At 40.2% G+C, this 16,135-nt stretch overlaps 1 protein-coding gene across 2 annotated transcripts; it reads left to right on the top strand.

Annotated features, from left to right (window-relative positions):
- Positions 1–170: 170 nt before the first annotated feature.
- LOC136780991 (uncharacterized) lies at positions 171–15,291 on the top strand. 2 transcript variants are annotated; one of them, XM_066739625.1, is made up of 3 exons: positions 171–454; positions 1,678–4,855; positions 13,421–15,291. In XM_066739625.1, exons 1-3 carry the CDS (start codon positions 421–423, stop codon positions 13,509–13,511), a joined length of 3,303 nt encoding a protein of 1,100 aa, XP_066595722.1. In that variant the 5' UTR covers positions 171–420; the 3' UTR covers positions 13,512–15,291. The 2 variants fall into 2 exon arrangements, with proteins under 2 accessions (XP_066595722.1, XP_066595723.1); XM_066739626.1 differs by lacking the exon at positions 171–454 and adding an exon at positions 1,191–1,603.
- Positions 15,292–16,135: the final 844 nt, after the last annotated feature.

The raw sequence follows: 16,135 nt of genomic DNA, 5'->3' as shown, positions 1-16,135 counted from the left end.
AAATTATTTTGTTAATAAAAAAAAATACTGATGAATTATTAAAACATAATCATAAGCCATTATAAATAATAGAAAGTAGAGAGCAGAAAATTTTCCACGAATGTTTCAATAATAAATCTTTCCCCCTCTACTGTTTTCCTCTTCTCGCTCAATTCACTATGATGACAGTGTAGGGTTCGCTGGAGGTGAGTTCCCGCGACAACCTACTTAGCTGTTTGTTTACACACAGGAGCGGTTGTGCTAAAAATAATCCGTAGATTGATGCTGAAAACGCTAAAGGTCTAATTTTAACATCGCAAATTTCATCCAATACGAGAGCAATTTTATCTTGACTCCTGCGCGCATCAATGGATCTGGTCTTTTTCGGTAAATTGGATTAGCTTTATCAGGTTTTCCAGATTACAGGATGGGATTATTGACATGGACGAAATTGGAAATTTATATGGTACACTGAGTGAGTATAATAATTGTATAGAGAGTCCTGCAGTACATATCTGTATCTGCTTTGACTGATATGCCCCCTCCAGAATTCAGCCAACACCACTCTGATTCGCCATCTTTCTTTATCCGCAGTTTGCAAATTTCCCTTTTTCACTTATAATTCTCCGTCTCTTTCTCTCCTATCTGTTTTCTCCCATAACCAACCCACTTATCTCTCTTCATTTCTCTCCCTCACTCTATAGCCATCTCCCTCTGTTACTTGTTTACCTTCTCGCTCTGATTCCCGGTTTCTCCGGCGCATCACGTTTTCACCCTCTCCTCCCACCTCCCTCCCGCTTTTGCTAGGTCAGCGAAGTGGGGAAATCACCATCACCGACCCTTCTAGAAACAGAGCCCGCAACTCCGCTGTATGTATCTCTACTAAAATATTATTCTCCCTATGCACTATATTTTGTACAATCAGTGAAATCGTACACTTGACCCTTCCATGTTCCTTATTCCTACTTTTCACATATACATTGACCAATTATTAAAAATAATATTATAGCTACTCGAAAAATGAATAAAAATTAGATAATTTTTCCATAAAGTTGCGAATCGAAATTGTGTGGAAAATAGAGAAAGGCACAGGGCCTGCGGAAAGTGTACGGCCCTGGGTGGGAGTCGTATGGAGGTAGGGGGGATTGAGGAGGTCGGTGGTGGGGGAGGAGAGGAAAACGAGGAGGAGTCGAGCCAGTAGCTCCCAGGCAGTGACTCCGCGCGTAACGGCATGTAACCCGCGACTATCCACTGTTATGTCATCCGTGACGATTCTCTGACAGTCCTGTTCAAGGTCAAACGTTGAAAGAAACGAAAACACTGACAAATAGCCTTAGAATGCGTCTTCGAAGAAGCCACTCTATTCGTGTTTGAGCAATCTGAATATTTCTCGTTGACTTCGGACAGTTCAATACAACTGTCTAGTGGGCAAATCGCAACCTTCAACTTGCGTCAAACCTATCAAAGATTCTAAGCACATTCTGTGCAATGCCAAATCAGTTCTGCCGCGTTAGTTCGAAAATAAGTGACGTTTTGGTGCACAGAGAACGCTTGGCATCAGGATGAACGAAATCGATTGGTGGTCTAGAAGAAGCTAGAAGTTGCTGGAAAATTGCGTGCCCCAGTAAGGAGCGGAGAACCATGGACGTTGGTGAGTAGTTAGTTCAGTTTTTGGTCTAAACTTGTGTATTCTTGCAGGTTCCGGCGGTCTGGAGGTTCTGCTGTCAAGAAAGTGGCGGAGAACTCCCCTGGCGTTGAATGGAGTGATGAGTGGCGCCCCTGATCGGGGCACAGTGCCCCGACGTCAAAGACGCCACCACAACCAACATCATCATCATCATCATCACCATCATCACCACCACCATCACCACCATGAGAAACAACATTCGAGACCGGAAGTTGAAACTCGCGAAGAGCCGGAGGAGAAAAGACCAAAGGTCAATCCTATTTTTCTGTGGGCTTCCCAGAGGGAGCAGCGGATAGTTGAGGTTAGGTGCGAGGATTACGATAAAAGGAATCGAATAAAACTGACCAAGACTGCCCAGGGATGGCGTTCGATACCGAGAACAGCATCCAACTTGTATTCAACCGAAGTAGGAGCTGTGGTGGAAAAGAGAAAATCTTGTATGGAGGAAAAAGAAAATGGCGAAGAGTCGGTGGCGAAAAAGAGGGTACGGATAGATCATGGGAAGTCTTTGGAAAATAATAACTCCAAGATTGGAGATAAATATGATGCTAGGATACCAGAGAGGACCAAGCATGGGAAGTCTGTGGAAAAGTCTAATTGTGAAAGGTCCAATGGGCTTTTGACGAGGAAAGAGGTGAATTCTAATTGGGGTAGTGAAAATGGAGGGTCTCAAGAGGAGGAGGAGGAGGAGGAGGAGGAGGAAGAAGAGGGAGAGGATGGAGAGACGGAGGAGGTAAGGGATCACTTGAGGAAAAGCAGCTTGGAGAGCCTGCAAAAGGACAAATTGTTTCAACCTAGAGTTGTTCTGGAACAACTACACTTGTCCCAGCTACCGGAGAGTGTACAGCGAGTGAAGGAGCAGACCGGGTTAGGGGAGGAGCAAGAACGGATTAGGATGGAGAAAGGTTTGGATGGTAATAAGGACGGCATTGATATGCTCAGCATGATAAACACAGCCTCGCCTGTTCTGGCCACCGATACGCCCAGTCCGGATTTGCCCACTTCCATTCCATCCATTGGAACGTTCGAGCTGGATCTACGCGAAGCTGGCCAGCCTAAGGTTATTAATAACGACACCGTACCTTCGAAGCTTAGAACGTGCTTGGACAAAACAAGTCCGACGAGAGTACAAAACTACGACGATTCAGAATTCTCATCGAGAGAGGAGGATGAGTATGGCAAAGTGGACATTTTTGAAGAAAAAATCCTCGATGACCTAGTCCTGCGAAAAGAGAAATCTTTGAGCGACATCTATGTCTCGTTTAACGATTCCAATCAAAATATTATATCAGGCAGTGATCATGTAACTGCTAGGTCTAACGTGGAGGGAATTAAATCAAAACTGGACGCGTTTTTGGAACAGGAGGATGATCCTATGGAGGACTCGAGTTTTGGTGGAATTGGCGCGAAACTTTTGAACTCCTTTAGAAACTCTGTGGAGGAAACCGATGAGCATGAGGATTATGATATAAGTGCTAGCTCGAAGATTTTGAATGCTCTGAGGAATACGCCAGGTCTGTCCATATCCATTACAAGGGTACATACACCAGAATCAAAAAATTCAGTACCAATTAGACCATCCTCGAAGGCTTCCTCCTCCAGCAGGTCTCCAGACTCTCAAGCAGAATGCTTGGAAAGACTCTTAAAGCCAGATTTCCCACCAGAATCAGCTAAAAATTTTACTGGTCTTTCAATAGTCATACCAAATTACAGATACAAGAATCCCAATCGAACACTTACCAGTAGATCCATATCTCCAAAAAGAAAAAACAGGGTAGAGTCACCAGAAAGCACGGTTAATCTGACAAAATTGGAATCTTTCTCGACGGAAGAAACTAAAATGGATTTTTCTCAGGAGCAAGATGAGGATATGGAGCTGGAAGAAGAGGATGATTGCGATTCTCAAGTATTGGAGGATCTCAGGAGGCAGAAAGCTCATTCCCAAAAGCTTCCATTGGATGCAAGAGCTTCGAATGGGACATGGAGGCAATGGGGCAGTGAAGCCCAATCAAAGAGCAAGAGTCAGGAGATCGAGGCCAGTAGATTACAGAATAGTTCCTTGTGGTTTGGTTATAATAAGAATAGCGAAGCACAGGCTAAGTGCAGGTACCAGGACGTTGAAGGATTGGACGAGCAAGTTTTGGAAGAACTCAGGACAAGGGGAACCGTCGTTTCCCCGCAACCCAGTGGTATTCCTTGTTCTCCAGCGTCCAGAAGGCCATCATCGGCGTATTTGGAAAGATTACTACCAAGTCCGCCTTGTTCAGTGAGTTGTTCCGAGGATGCCAAAGATGATTTGACGCTGAAGGGCATCCTGGCGTCTCCGAGCCGTATGGAATCCAGAGATTTTCTGCAGGATAACTCATTGGAGAAGCTCCACAGGAGCTTGAAGGGTCTTCAGGAGAGAGTGGAGTACCATTTACCGGATCCCAAGCTGATTGGAAGACCCATGTCCAGTGGAGACGCGCACAGTAGTGGATTTCTGGGTGATAGGACAGTTCCTAGGAGGCCATTATCAGCGGAATGGTCCATGGGCAAGCACAAAGCTTCCTCCAATGGGTACCAAAGGTCTTTCGAGAAACTGAGGACGCATCTCATCGATCAGCAGCAGGAAACATGTGCCACTTCTAGTAGCAGCGATCGGGCTTTGGACCCAGCTAGTCAACTCAGGGAACTGATCGAATTATCGGGACATCTGATACCAGACCCATTGCTGGTTCCCAGGAACTACTTACCAGCTTTGGCAGCAGCTCCTGCCTTGGAAATACCGAAGCTACTTGTTTCCAGACCAGAACTCAGGCTGCCAGAAGCTCTCACGAGGCCAGATTTATTACGGGATCCTGATTTACTGGTCATATCTCTGGCACATCTTCAACATGTTCTGGATCATGGCGAGGGTCCAGTACCTAAAATTAAAATGCAGGGAAAAATTAATCATTCGATCAACAACAAGACTCTTCCCTATGGAAATCATGGGACGAAGAGTTGCTCACAAAACAAACCAAAACTCAGTTGCAAGCCCATCGTTACTCTGATGCCTGCACCTATCGATCTGTCCAGTTCTCGCAGGTCCAATCCATACTCTCCACTTCTCAGGGTCCGCAGCGGTCTGCTGAAGCAAGAATCCGAAGTGAGCTCCACTGCTAATTCACCGGATGACTCCCAGCTCTGGCATCCGTTATTTGGAAGGTGAGACACATTCTTCTCCTCATCTTATTCTTTGTCATGACTTAAATTCTCATTTAATTATTTTTGTAAGGCGCTCTACATACTCGAACAATACGGAATTCTAAGCTACGTCAATTAAGAAAGCAATTGAGCGACGACCACGTATCGTGCGTTGGTAAATCGCAAACATTTGCATCTTAATATCGACTAGCAATGACAAGGAAGCTCATACTTCACCTTCGACCCGACAGCTTACGAGCGGATGGGCTAAAGTATTGAATATTTAAATGAGATCGAACTCGTTACTCGCTTATCACGTAATCAGCCCAGACTGATGGCGATGCGTCACTAGTCGATCGATATTTAATTTTTAATCGAAAACCCTTGAAAATACTGCTCATCCTCCGTAGGACTCCAAATGCTTCTCTTGTTAAACTCTCTTGGTGATTATCCAAGGTCGTTTCAATGATTCTAATAATTATTTGGAATCTTTTTTAAATTGTTCTTTTACCTCTTGACGAAGAATGATCCACAGGGTCATTCTTCGCTCGTTAATGACCATTTCATATAATTATAACCCTCCCACTAATAAACTGTGCCACAGGGGTCCCGAAAGAAAATTTTAATAACGGTCCACAAAAGTAAATTCATATATATATTATATTATTTTTATCATCCACGTATGATAATAAAGAGAGCTTCGCAAGAAAAGTTTAGAGAAATTTGTGAAAATCGTATTGGTTCTTCAGATTTTTCGTTTTCCTCGGGGGTTGTGGAGAAATTAGTAAGTAGAATGGGGTGGTTTGCTCTTTTAATTATATATTATTGCACGAAGGATAAAACGGTGTTTCACAGCTAGTCCAAATGGGACTGTTAATTGGCGATCGCGACTCGTCTAATTAGGCTTGCGTGTTCCACGATCGGCCATCATCGGTACACCGTGAAACTGGGTCGTGACTTCGCTTTTCGTCCTACGTTCCCGCTTGCTCTATCCAACGCCGTTACGTAATAAATGTATACGTACCTCGAATTCTTAACGCCCATGGACACATCGGCTTCGCTTCGACTCGTTAATCTTTCATCTTTACACTGAGAAAAATTGTTCATTGGCTGAAACATTTTTCTCAGTGTATGAACAGCCAACCTTTTGAGAACACAAAACGAACGTTGCAAAGAAAATCTTGCTATAATCGCTTTGCGAAATAACCAAACGTTGCTCGCCTTTCGACTATCGTTGATTATTAATGCTGAAAATTCCTGCAAATTATGGCAATTATTTTGAAGAGAGGGTCGCAAGAAGCTTGCGTGTCCCGAACTATATATCATTTAGGCCAAGGGGAAGATAATATCGCATAGTTCCACGTGCTGGATTTCCATTCACTCCCCTAATTTTATATAAATATATATATATATATATATTACAGTTTATCTTCCTCTGTTGATCGTACACATATTTTTTCAATAAAATATATATTTAAATAATGCTTAGAATCGATTTAAAAAAAAGCAATTATTTTAGATCCCTCAGTTTATTTGTTCAGGTTTATCAGGATATTTCGTGAAATACGTCGAGATACAAAAATGGTCATTTTTCAAAATCAAGGACAATTTATTTCTAAATTATTTAAAGCAGCACAGTCGTTCCGTATCTACTGCACTAGTCAGACATATTTTAAATATAAAGTAAACAAAATTTGGCTTTACAATTGACTTATACACTGTTGAAATACTCACTAATAGTTGAAAGACAATGTAAAAAATGTATTACACTTTTTTATTTACTTGGGATGCAATTTTGTTATCTGTACTTCTTAAACTTAATATTTCCTACAAAAAAATTATATTTTTCATTTAATTTTATTTTTTATGGAGTTATTTTAATCATCGAATTATAATTTATAAATTCATTGAAACGGTTTCTTGAAATAATGATTGACGGGATTTCCAAATCTATTCTTTTCGTTAATAATTTTGTTTATAGAATTATTTGGTGATTTATAGTATTATCACTTGAATTATAAATTAAAACTTTGTTTATTTCTTAGTTAAAGTATGTCTGACTAGTACAGTAGATACGGAATGACAGAGAGAGAGAGCCCCCTTAAGACATATGTTTTCCCAACGATACTTTATTGATTATTTTAGCATCGAAAACACAAAAAATCAAATGAATATTTTCAAAGATACAACTATATCAAGTTGCGAAAAAACTGAGTGAATAATAATTGTATTGCTCTCAAATTTGAAAATCTGTATCTTTTAAAATATTCACCCAATTTTAATGTTTCTCGTGTTAAAATAATCAATAAACTATCCTCCAATCAACAAAGCTGAAAATTAATAATCTAAAATTGATCCTTCATATTGAAAAATTACCATATTTTAATCTCGCAATCTTTTTACAGAGAACAATTTCTGCAAAAAATGCTGAACCACGAGATCTAAAAAATCGAACGTTTTAAAATAACTTTTTTTTTCAAACGCATGCTATGGATTATTTATACAGGTGTTATAAAAAAATGGTTGGACGGTCAACTGTGGAAGAGAGAGATAACTGTATATATTAAAAAAAATCGATTATTTCAATCATAAATCTTTGTTATTTTTTTTTTTTCATGAAAGAGGATTGCTCTTTAGAAAATATTGTTTGCATTCAACTATTGTTATGAAAAAATCTGTTTGATGGATTTTCGAAAGAGACGGAGAGTAGTGTGGATGGAAGGGGCTTAAAAATTTTTTGTTTTTCTGAGAGGCTTAACAGCATTATAGTGCGTATATAGAAAAGAGGGAAGTGGAAACTTTCTATGGAAGTAGCGAGCAAATAGCATTAGGATGCTGCTCTCCCATGCTGTTGTGTGACGGCCTGCCGGACGGACGGCTTTAATGAGTAGCTGAGGGTATTTGCGTCAAGGGGAGGGGCAACCATAGGACGTGGGGAGGGGGGGAGGGGGGGCATATCGCGCGAGGGCCCACTGTAACGGCATTTCATCGATCGTGCCACGGAATTCGAATGCTTTCAGCCCGATGCAACGGCGCACGCTAAAATTGCCGTTTTTCTAACTCGTAATTGGACGCCCCTTTCTCTCATTAACCACCAATTACGACTAACCTTACTTTACCAGTCTTTCCGTCTCCCCATATTAATTAGGAAAATTTCGCAATTTCAGCGGCAGTCCTGCATCGATCAAACCTCAATAATCATTCACTTTCCACTATACCTGAGTAAACAAGATCGATATTTTTTTTTCGTCTGATAACAACTTGAATTTCGTCCATCCATTGATCTGTAGATCTTGAAATATCTTGCACTCCCATCAGAGATACACGTGACATTGTTGACGGATTTTTAATTGTTTTTTTTTTCTTGTCAGATGCTAATCATTTTCCAACTTTTTTATAGCTTTTGTCCTTGTATTAATTAGGAGATCGGAAATAAATATCCTTCAAGAGCCTCGTGGATCAATGCGAATTATATCCAGATCGAGGATTTCCAGTCAAATTGAAAAAGTCTTAATGCATATCTATATATATGTATATCCTTTTTCACCTTCCACTCTCTCTTCTCCTCATTCACTCGTATTATTTATCCCCCTCCCCCCCTCGGTAGGCGTGGGCGTTTGTGCGATTCAACATGTACGACCTGTAGGACTCTCCATCGGACTCGTCGGAATTCCAATGACCATTTCACGTTTCTGCATGTATTTCAAAGAAGATTGCAAAGTTCGAACCTTACAAAAGTCTATCCTAAAATACTTTAAAAATTAAAAGGAAACGTGACTACAGAAATGTGCAGAATTTGTCAACTTTTGAGGGAATATGGATGTTTTTTTTATTTAATTTGACGACTTTGCAGGGGAGTATTTCTGAAATAGCAAGAAATATAATTATTGTTTAAAATTTCACGTTGGCAAACGAAAAGGCAGGATCTAATAGGAAGGAGTGGGTGGGGGCAGTGGTGCGAGGCGTTCTGGTTGGTTCTCGGTCATAACGCTCGTCGGAGGCCAACGTGACGAGGACAGGCGAGCAAGTAAGCAAGCGATCGCGGGTCAATGGTCCCAAGCAACTGCGGCGGCGGAGTGAAACCTTCCCTCCTCCGCCAACATCCAACTGGCTCCTCCGACCCAACCACTGCGTACTCCGACTCTTTTCGACAAAACGCCTCGTTAAATCCGACCTTCACAATAGACTCACACGACTCCCTTCTCTATATATACTCCTTGCTCTACAGAATTTGGCGGGAAATTAATAAGTAAACACAACCTCACTCGAGAGCCCTCGTCTCCCTCTATTACGTTTTTCCAGAAAAAAAAAAGAAACAATTCTCTGGTCTGACCAATTCTATTCATTTCTACTCAACATGGAGAAATAAGATTTTCACGAAATCTCGAGTTATTTCAAGGATCTGTAGTTTTTCTCCGACAGTTTTCTCTCTACACATTTTGACGGGAAATTACTAATTTTTCTGTCTACCCAATCCTATCAGGTTCTACTTAAAAAAAGAAAACTACACACTTTTTACGGTATCCTACGCTATTCGAATTCACCATAGTTTTTCTCGAATAGTTTTCTGCCACGAAGCGAGCGGAAAATCGATCGGTACGGGCCGTTCACATCTACTGCGCGACTTCCGGCTAGAAAACGGATTGCGATGGAAGCTACGGCAAAGGACTAGTGACCCCGCCAGTGCGCACGGCCGACTCGATAACTCCCATCACTACTGTCACTAGAAATACTCGCTTTCGACTAATTCGACCTTGAATGACAATTTCCATCCAGCCGAGTCGCGGAATAATTTTTCTACCGCTCCCACGCGCATCTTTTTCCACTGCCGAATCTCTCCACTTCCGTGGGATAATTTTGTAGATACAACTTCCGGTGGTAGAAGTGTTTTGCGTGTCGAATGAGCGAAGGAAAATTGTGAAATAAAAAAATTTAGAATTTTTCAGGGAAAAATATCGTTGGAAATAGAGTTGAGAAAAATCTTGAGACTCATGGATGAGTTTTGGGAAAATTGAATTTTCCGGGAAAACACGTGTTGTTTCTGTTTAAAGATTTGCGCGAGACCGGGCAAGAAGCACGCGGTCGTTCTCGCGGATCGATGTTCCCTTGGAGGAACAATGAGCGTTTTGTGCAGTAATACTGGAGGTCTAGTGTGCTTACTATATATATATGTGTATATATACATCTCGCTGAGGGCAGAGTAGAAAGAGACGCGCGTGGACGGACGCGAATGAATAGACATAGACGGATTCGATTATCCACGATGGGCTGGCCATTTCATATTAATGTCGCACGGATTACCGGATTACCCCTCTTTTTCAACTTGCTCCTCCAACCAAATGTGTCGTCTCAATTAATTACAGTCGATATTCGTTATCTGATTCATCCTGAGAAATGCTCCAGAAATTATTCGTTCATTCTCGATTCGAAGTCTAAAAAAGCTGAAAATTTCCAAATTGGCGGCAAAGAGAAAGCTAGAGGTTGACTTTTTTTCCGACACGAAAAATTCTCTATTGAATTGCGGTTATCGGTATAGGATGGGTAGAGGGCGCTGTATCTCGTAAATCTTTGATGTTCGGGCACTCTGAAGGGGTGTGAGAGGGAGTTTAGCAAGATCCATGTGTGCAGGCGGTGGGTATAGCAGTATAGAGGTTGTTTGGTTGCGGGAGATGGGGGGATCTCGGTCCACACCCAACAAAGGGACAATATGCAGATCCTCTAGCGATAAACGACCGCAGGTGACCATACTTTTCGACAGGGAAAATCAAATCTAACCTTAAAATTAAATATCTACGTGGAGTCTTATGGTGATTCAGAAATCATTCGTAATCTCTTTCGTTGTGAATTTTATACTATACTATTTTGAAAGTAGGAAAATCGACTTCGGTATGATGCGATTGAATTGGAACATTTTTCTAATTAAAAAGTGGAGAATAACTCGATAATGAATCTGGCGTGAATTTGAGTTATTTTGGAATATTGTTGGAGCGGAAAGAAATTCAAAGACAACCTTGAAATTAAACGAATGGTCAAATGTAGTTTTTGAAATTTAAACTGAAATCATACCCAACCTTTCCCTTTGTGAAATTTAGGGTTTGCCATATTAAAATTAGGAAAAGCAAGTTAGTATGACGCAATTAGATTGAAGAATTTTTCAAAGTAAAAGGGGAAGAGGTCGATAATTTGGTAATCAGTCTGGCGTGCATTTTGGGGCTGATTAGGCTGTGGACAATCGTTGGTGTGCGAGAAACTCGGTGAACAGTACTGATCTGCGCTTGCGCGAAGCAACGCAGGCACCTCGATCGATCCTCCACGTTGCAAAACGTACTACAACCCCATTGGCCCGACAGAGATGGGAACAGTCAGTTAAAAAAAACCGTGTGGGAGTGGATCGCGCAAAAGGGAAAATGACGGAAATAAAAGAAATCGTAAAAACGTACGACACGCCGACAAAAGAGGGAGGAATGAAATTGCCCTTGAGAAAGACAAAATCTTCCCAGTAACAAAATAGTGAAATTTGTCATTCAATTACAAACAATTTTTTTCATTAAATAACTTGCTGATCCACATATTAAAATAGTTTGCAAGAAATTTTCAAATTTTCTACATGCAGAAAGCTCTGCGAAGGGGCCAGGGACAGAGAGAAACAGAGATGTGTCTGCCCCTTCATATATTTTTGCAGAAATCCCTGAAAGGAATCCGAGAGCGTGTAGCGAGGGTCCATTTGGCAAATGAAACGCGGTGACGAAACACCTGATAAAAGTTGCAGGGATCGTATAAATATATTTATATAAATCCGAATGACAAGGGATTAGCATGAATTATTGTTTCTTCGCAGACGCTCTCTTTTTGCTCCCGTGTTTAATCCACAGTAGTGTCCCTTATAAGTCCTGTAAACAAAGACTCTTTTAAATTCGAGTGGGTCAGAAAAATCAAGTTTAGTCCGCAGTAAAATTAGCTGATTTGCTAGCACTGTGTAGCAGAAAGAAGCTACGTAATGAAAACTGGCGGATATAATTCACTTATATGAAATTCTTCCAAAAGTTCCACTCCGGCCCAATTGGTTCGATAATTCGCCAAGTTTGTCGAGGTCGAGCTTGACTAACCTTGAAACGACGTCGCTCATATTTACGTAACATTGGCTTGTCGTGCAGTAATTTTCCTACGCGGCGAATAGCAATTTTTAAAGAAATCGACCGCATCATGGCAAACATGGAGCATCTGGAAAACGCATAGACTGTCTGGTTTTCATCGGTAATTCATATTTCATACGAGTAATGCTGCTGCCCCAGAGCCAATAGCGACACAGCTGCGTCGTTTATATTTCATTTCCTGCTGATTCAGCTGGAAGAAAATTCAATTTTCCACAAATGTACGAAACTATCCTAAAAAGTTGGAAAGAAATTCTTACGAAAACATTGCTGCGCCTCGAAATAATGCCAACTTGCTGTACGTATAACCTCAAAATTTGTATATACGAATGAGCTTCCTAGATGGAGCTAGCTCAGACCAGCTCAGACTGCTCAACAGAGCTCGTCTAGCCGGTCTAGCTACGAGAGAGAGCCGAGAGAGGGATAATTTTGTTTTCGATGAGAACTTGAGAAGTGGGAACGCAACCTAACCTGTATCGAGTTACGATCTCGCGTCACAGTGAAGATAATTTTCCGTGACGCAAAACGAATATATATCTGCAAGGTAGAAAATTACACTCGGAATAAATTAACCATTGAGACTTGTCTAATTGTCCATACGAGGCTGTTAATTTTTTAAGCGAAAAAGAGAACTCAATATGGCGGAACACCCTCAGTTAGCAGGAAAATTTCTCGAGTAAGCTGCGGAGGAAAGTTTTCATTGTTTGCAGCTTTTCATTAGGACTAAGCCAATTGAAGTTTCATTGCGGTTCTCGAGTTCCGAACTTGACGCAGTATATCGTGTGGCGACGGCCAGAACTTGACACACTCGTAATTAATTCACTGGCGAATAATCAATGGCGCCGCCATTGCTGTCCAAACGACTGCGCATCTATTTGTTTCACTCTTGCTCTCGATTCCTCGAATCATTAATGAAATACGACAAGGACAGGTGGAGGGATACCGGTGAATCGAGTGAATTTTCTTGAAACGGCATTCCTCGTTCCACGACATAACTTCTTTGCGTATGACGCGAATGGAGAAAGAGGAAACCACTTATCAACAGGACGCGAATAAAGATAAGAAACGACCAATATGGAATGAGCCGAGATAATAGAAAAACTGTTAGAACGTTTGCATGAAATTAATAATCGGTCGAAAAGCGATTACTTTGTCGGGCATTCAAAGTGGATGATTGTCCTTTGCTTATGGTAGAAAGAAGATTAATGGCACCTTCTATACCGCTTTGCATGGGGAAAGAGTTTACCGAGCAGCAACACGCTAAGCCAACTCTATGGATTTTAGTTCTCTGAAAAACTAACCTATTTTTAGGTTCTATAACAGTCTTTCCATGGTATAAACTTTGCTCATTCTACCTACCTTCAAACCAACTTATTAAAATATGCAGTGGAAACTTAACGTGTACTTAATATTAATTTCAATTTCTTTTTTACAGCCAGAAGAAACAGCAACAACAGCAGCAGCAGCAGCAACAACAACAACAGCAGCAGCATGCTTCCTGGCACAGAACCACTCTAGCATCCTGACCACAATGACCCTGACCCTGACCACGAAGAGATACATAGTCAGGGCTTTCAGGATATAAAGAAAAAATGGACTTGGATAATTTCTGCGAGCTATCCTGCTAACCGTAAAATTCGACCGATCCCGATGTACCAATATCACCACTGAAGATCCTTCACTGCCTGCAGTTTATCACAAAAAATTTGTTAATTAAGCGTTGGCGATTAGGGACAACAGTGCAATAACTGCTTTGTCAAAAATGTCTAGCTGTTAACATTGACATTATCGATTGTCGTATCCCACTCGAACGAGACCATCAGACTGATAATCCTGTTAAAACTCGTATTTGAAACTGAAAGATTGCTCGCTTGTGGAAATTGATTCGTCTTGCGTGTAACTTTGCTTGCGAAAGTCTAATATTTCTGTTATCAATGTCGTAAGTCTCGCGATAACGCTTTAAAAAGGGCAGTGCAATTACAGATTTTTTGTTGTTTTTTCTTGTATTTGTATGCTCGGACCATAAGTCAATATAGGGTCGAGCCTTAAATTGAAAAGCAAAGATCAAAACGGTTTATGCTCCGCGAAGGTCATTTTGGTAACTATTAAAAAAATCCAGGTTTGCGCTTCGATGGATGCAAAATGAAGAAGCGTATACTACGTTGAACCTTGTCGAATATTATAAGAGTATATCAAAAGAAAAATAAATAAATACGCGCGTTGGAGAACGCAGATAGGTGCTATTTGGTAGATGTTACAAAATCCGAGATGAAAGTGAGAGGTTATAGCGAGGGGCATAAAAATGTAGATAGTGTCGTAGCTAGCAGAAATATTTTATACCGTGTACACACTAGTATACATACACCCATGCATCACTAATCACCAAAAGCGATACTTAAGCAACGATGAAACGTGTCATTTGTACAAACAAATCGACACGCGACGTTACTTATGATCCTAAAAACTTTCTGTGTCCAATATGCAAGGTGCGAATTGCAGTTAACGTATGGTCGATAGTTTTATAACCGCATTGTAACTCATAATCGTACTACGATATAACAACTATACACTTGTATGTATACAGGATGTAATCTGTGTATAACGGTCAAACTGGAAATCATTCCAAAAATCAAAATATTTGGTGATTTTTAACATTTTTATTACTACATAGTTTTATATCAAAACGATCCAAGGGTCTTGTATTTTCACGAAAAGACCCTTTATACTTTTAACATGGTCTCTTCTGACCATGGTATGCTGTGTCTTGATCGGTACGCATAAGAGACCTTTGTAGAAAAGTTCTTCGATATACAATTTCCATTTAAAAGGAAAATATTTTTGCTGCATGACTGCATAATCATCTTCCTGTTATAATACACGAAAATATCTTTCAAGTATATACAAACTAATAAAAAATCAAATATTGATAATTAACATTGATAAGAACTCTAAATGATAATGGTAACGAGATTTATATTAAAACTTTACGTTGATTGCAACCGCGCACCAGCCAATTAATATCATCATTACTGTCACCATTTTACTATCACCACCACGTAATCAGTGGAATGTATAGATTTGTACTTGTTTGTTTATTTATTGTTAGGTATCGGTCGTGATATCCGTGAATAAAGAAATTTGCGGATAAAGGGAAGCCAACATTTAGATGAATCTTGACTGTTTAGCCTTTAGATTCTATTAGCAACATAAGAATTAAAGCATTATTTTGTTGATATATATTATACGATATTAATTATGAAATTATGATTAATCTGTAAATATACAAGACCAATGCAGTTTCATGCATCTCGTACACCATTATTCTCCTTATCCTTTCCCCTAATTTTGTCTATATATACAATAATTTATAATGTTTGTGGATATCATTGTATATAGAAAAAAAATATTTAGTCTTCGTTAATTCAGTGGTAAAACATTTGGTATGGAATCCACGTTCAAATCTCGCGCCAAGATAAACAAAAAATTTAACCTATCACCCGGCGTAATATACTGCAGTTTCATCAGCCATTCCCCAGCAAGAATCAGTGTTAAATTAACAAAACGGCAATAATAAGATTCATTGGAGTTTATTCTTGGCAATGATAAAGCTTTTAATGAAGCGCCCTCGATATTTCGTACAGAAATTCTTTTGTAATAGAGCTAACGAGAACAAATCACTATACCGGTCGCGACGACGCTGTCAAACCGAGAATGATTCTTATTGGTTCGACTGAAGCCGTGGCAGAAAAATTCCGCGAAAGGGAAAAGCCCAAAAAATGGAACGAATAGAAATGGAATTTTCGCTTCAAGAATGTTATTTTTTGTAGAAACTTGTATTTCTTTATTTCTGCAAAGATTTTTGTATGAATTCCGGAAATGTTTTGAATTTATTTCGAATTAATTTGAAATAAATTATGCGCATGCAGTGCACCGCACACACAAACACTTACACAAGTCAAGAAGGTAGAGGTCACTAGCCTCTCACATTGTACGGGGTCGTGTTCTCGTTTTTATTCGTTCCCGTGGAATTTTGTTTAAAATATATTGCGGCCTGTTATCGTCCGTGTCATCGACACTGTGTTTGCGTAGAAAAATTCGAATGTAAAATGGCCACATGACGAGACAACTAGCCGACATTGACACGTCTTAC

The sequence above is a fragment of the Prorops nasuta genome, unplaced genomic scaffold (genome assembly GCF_024137725.1).
Source record: "Prorops nasuta isolate Cenicafe-Biocafe unplaced genomic scaffold, Cenicafe_Pnas_1.2 PNAS00021, whole genome shotgun sequence".
NCBI classification, from domain to species: Eukaryota; Metazoa; Arthropoda; class Insecta; order Hymenoptera; family Bethylidae; genus Prorops; species Prorops nasuta.
Note: the sequence above shows the minus strand (reverse complement) of the source record. Positions and strands in the feature narration are given on the sequence as shown.

Coding starts and splice junctions, on each gene's coding strand:
- LOC136780991 (XM_066739625.1), top strand. CDS start 421: ATGGACGAAATTGGAAATTTATATGGTACACTGA. Junction 455..1,677: donor AAATTTATATGGTACACTGA/GTGAGTATAATA, acceptor GTATTCTTGCAG/GTTCCGGCGGTCTGGAGGTT. Junction 4,856..13,420: donor TGGCATCCGTTATTTGGAAG/GTGAGACACATT, acceptor TCTTTTTTACAG/CCAGAAGAAACAGCAACAAC.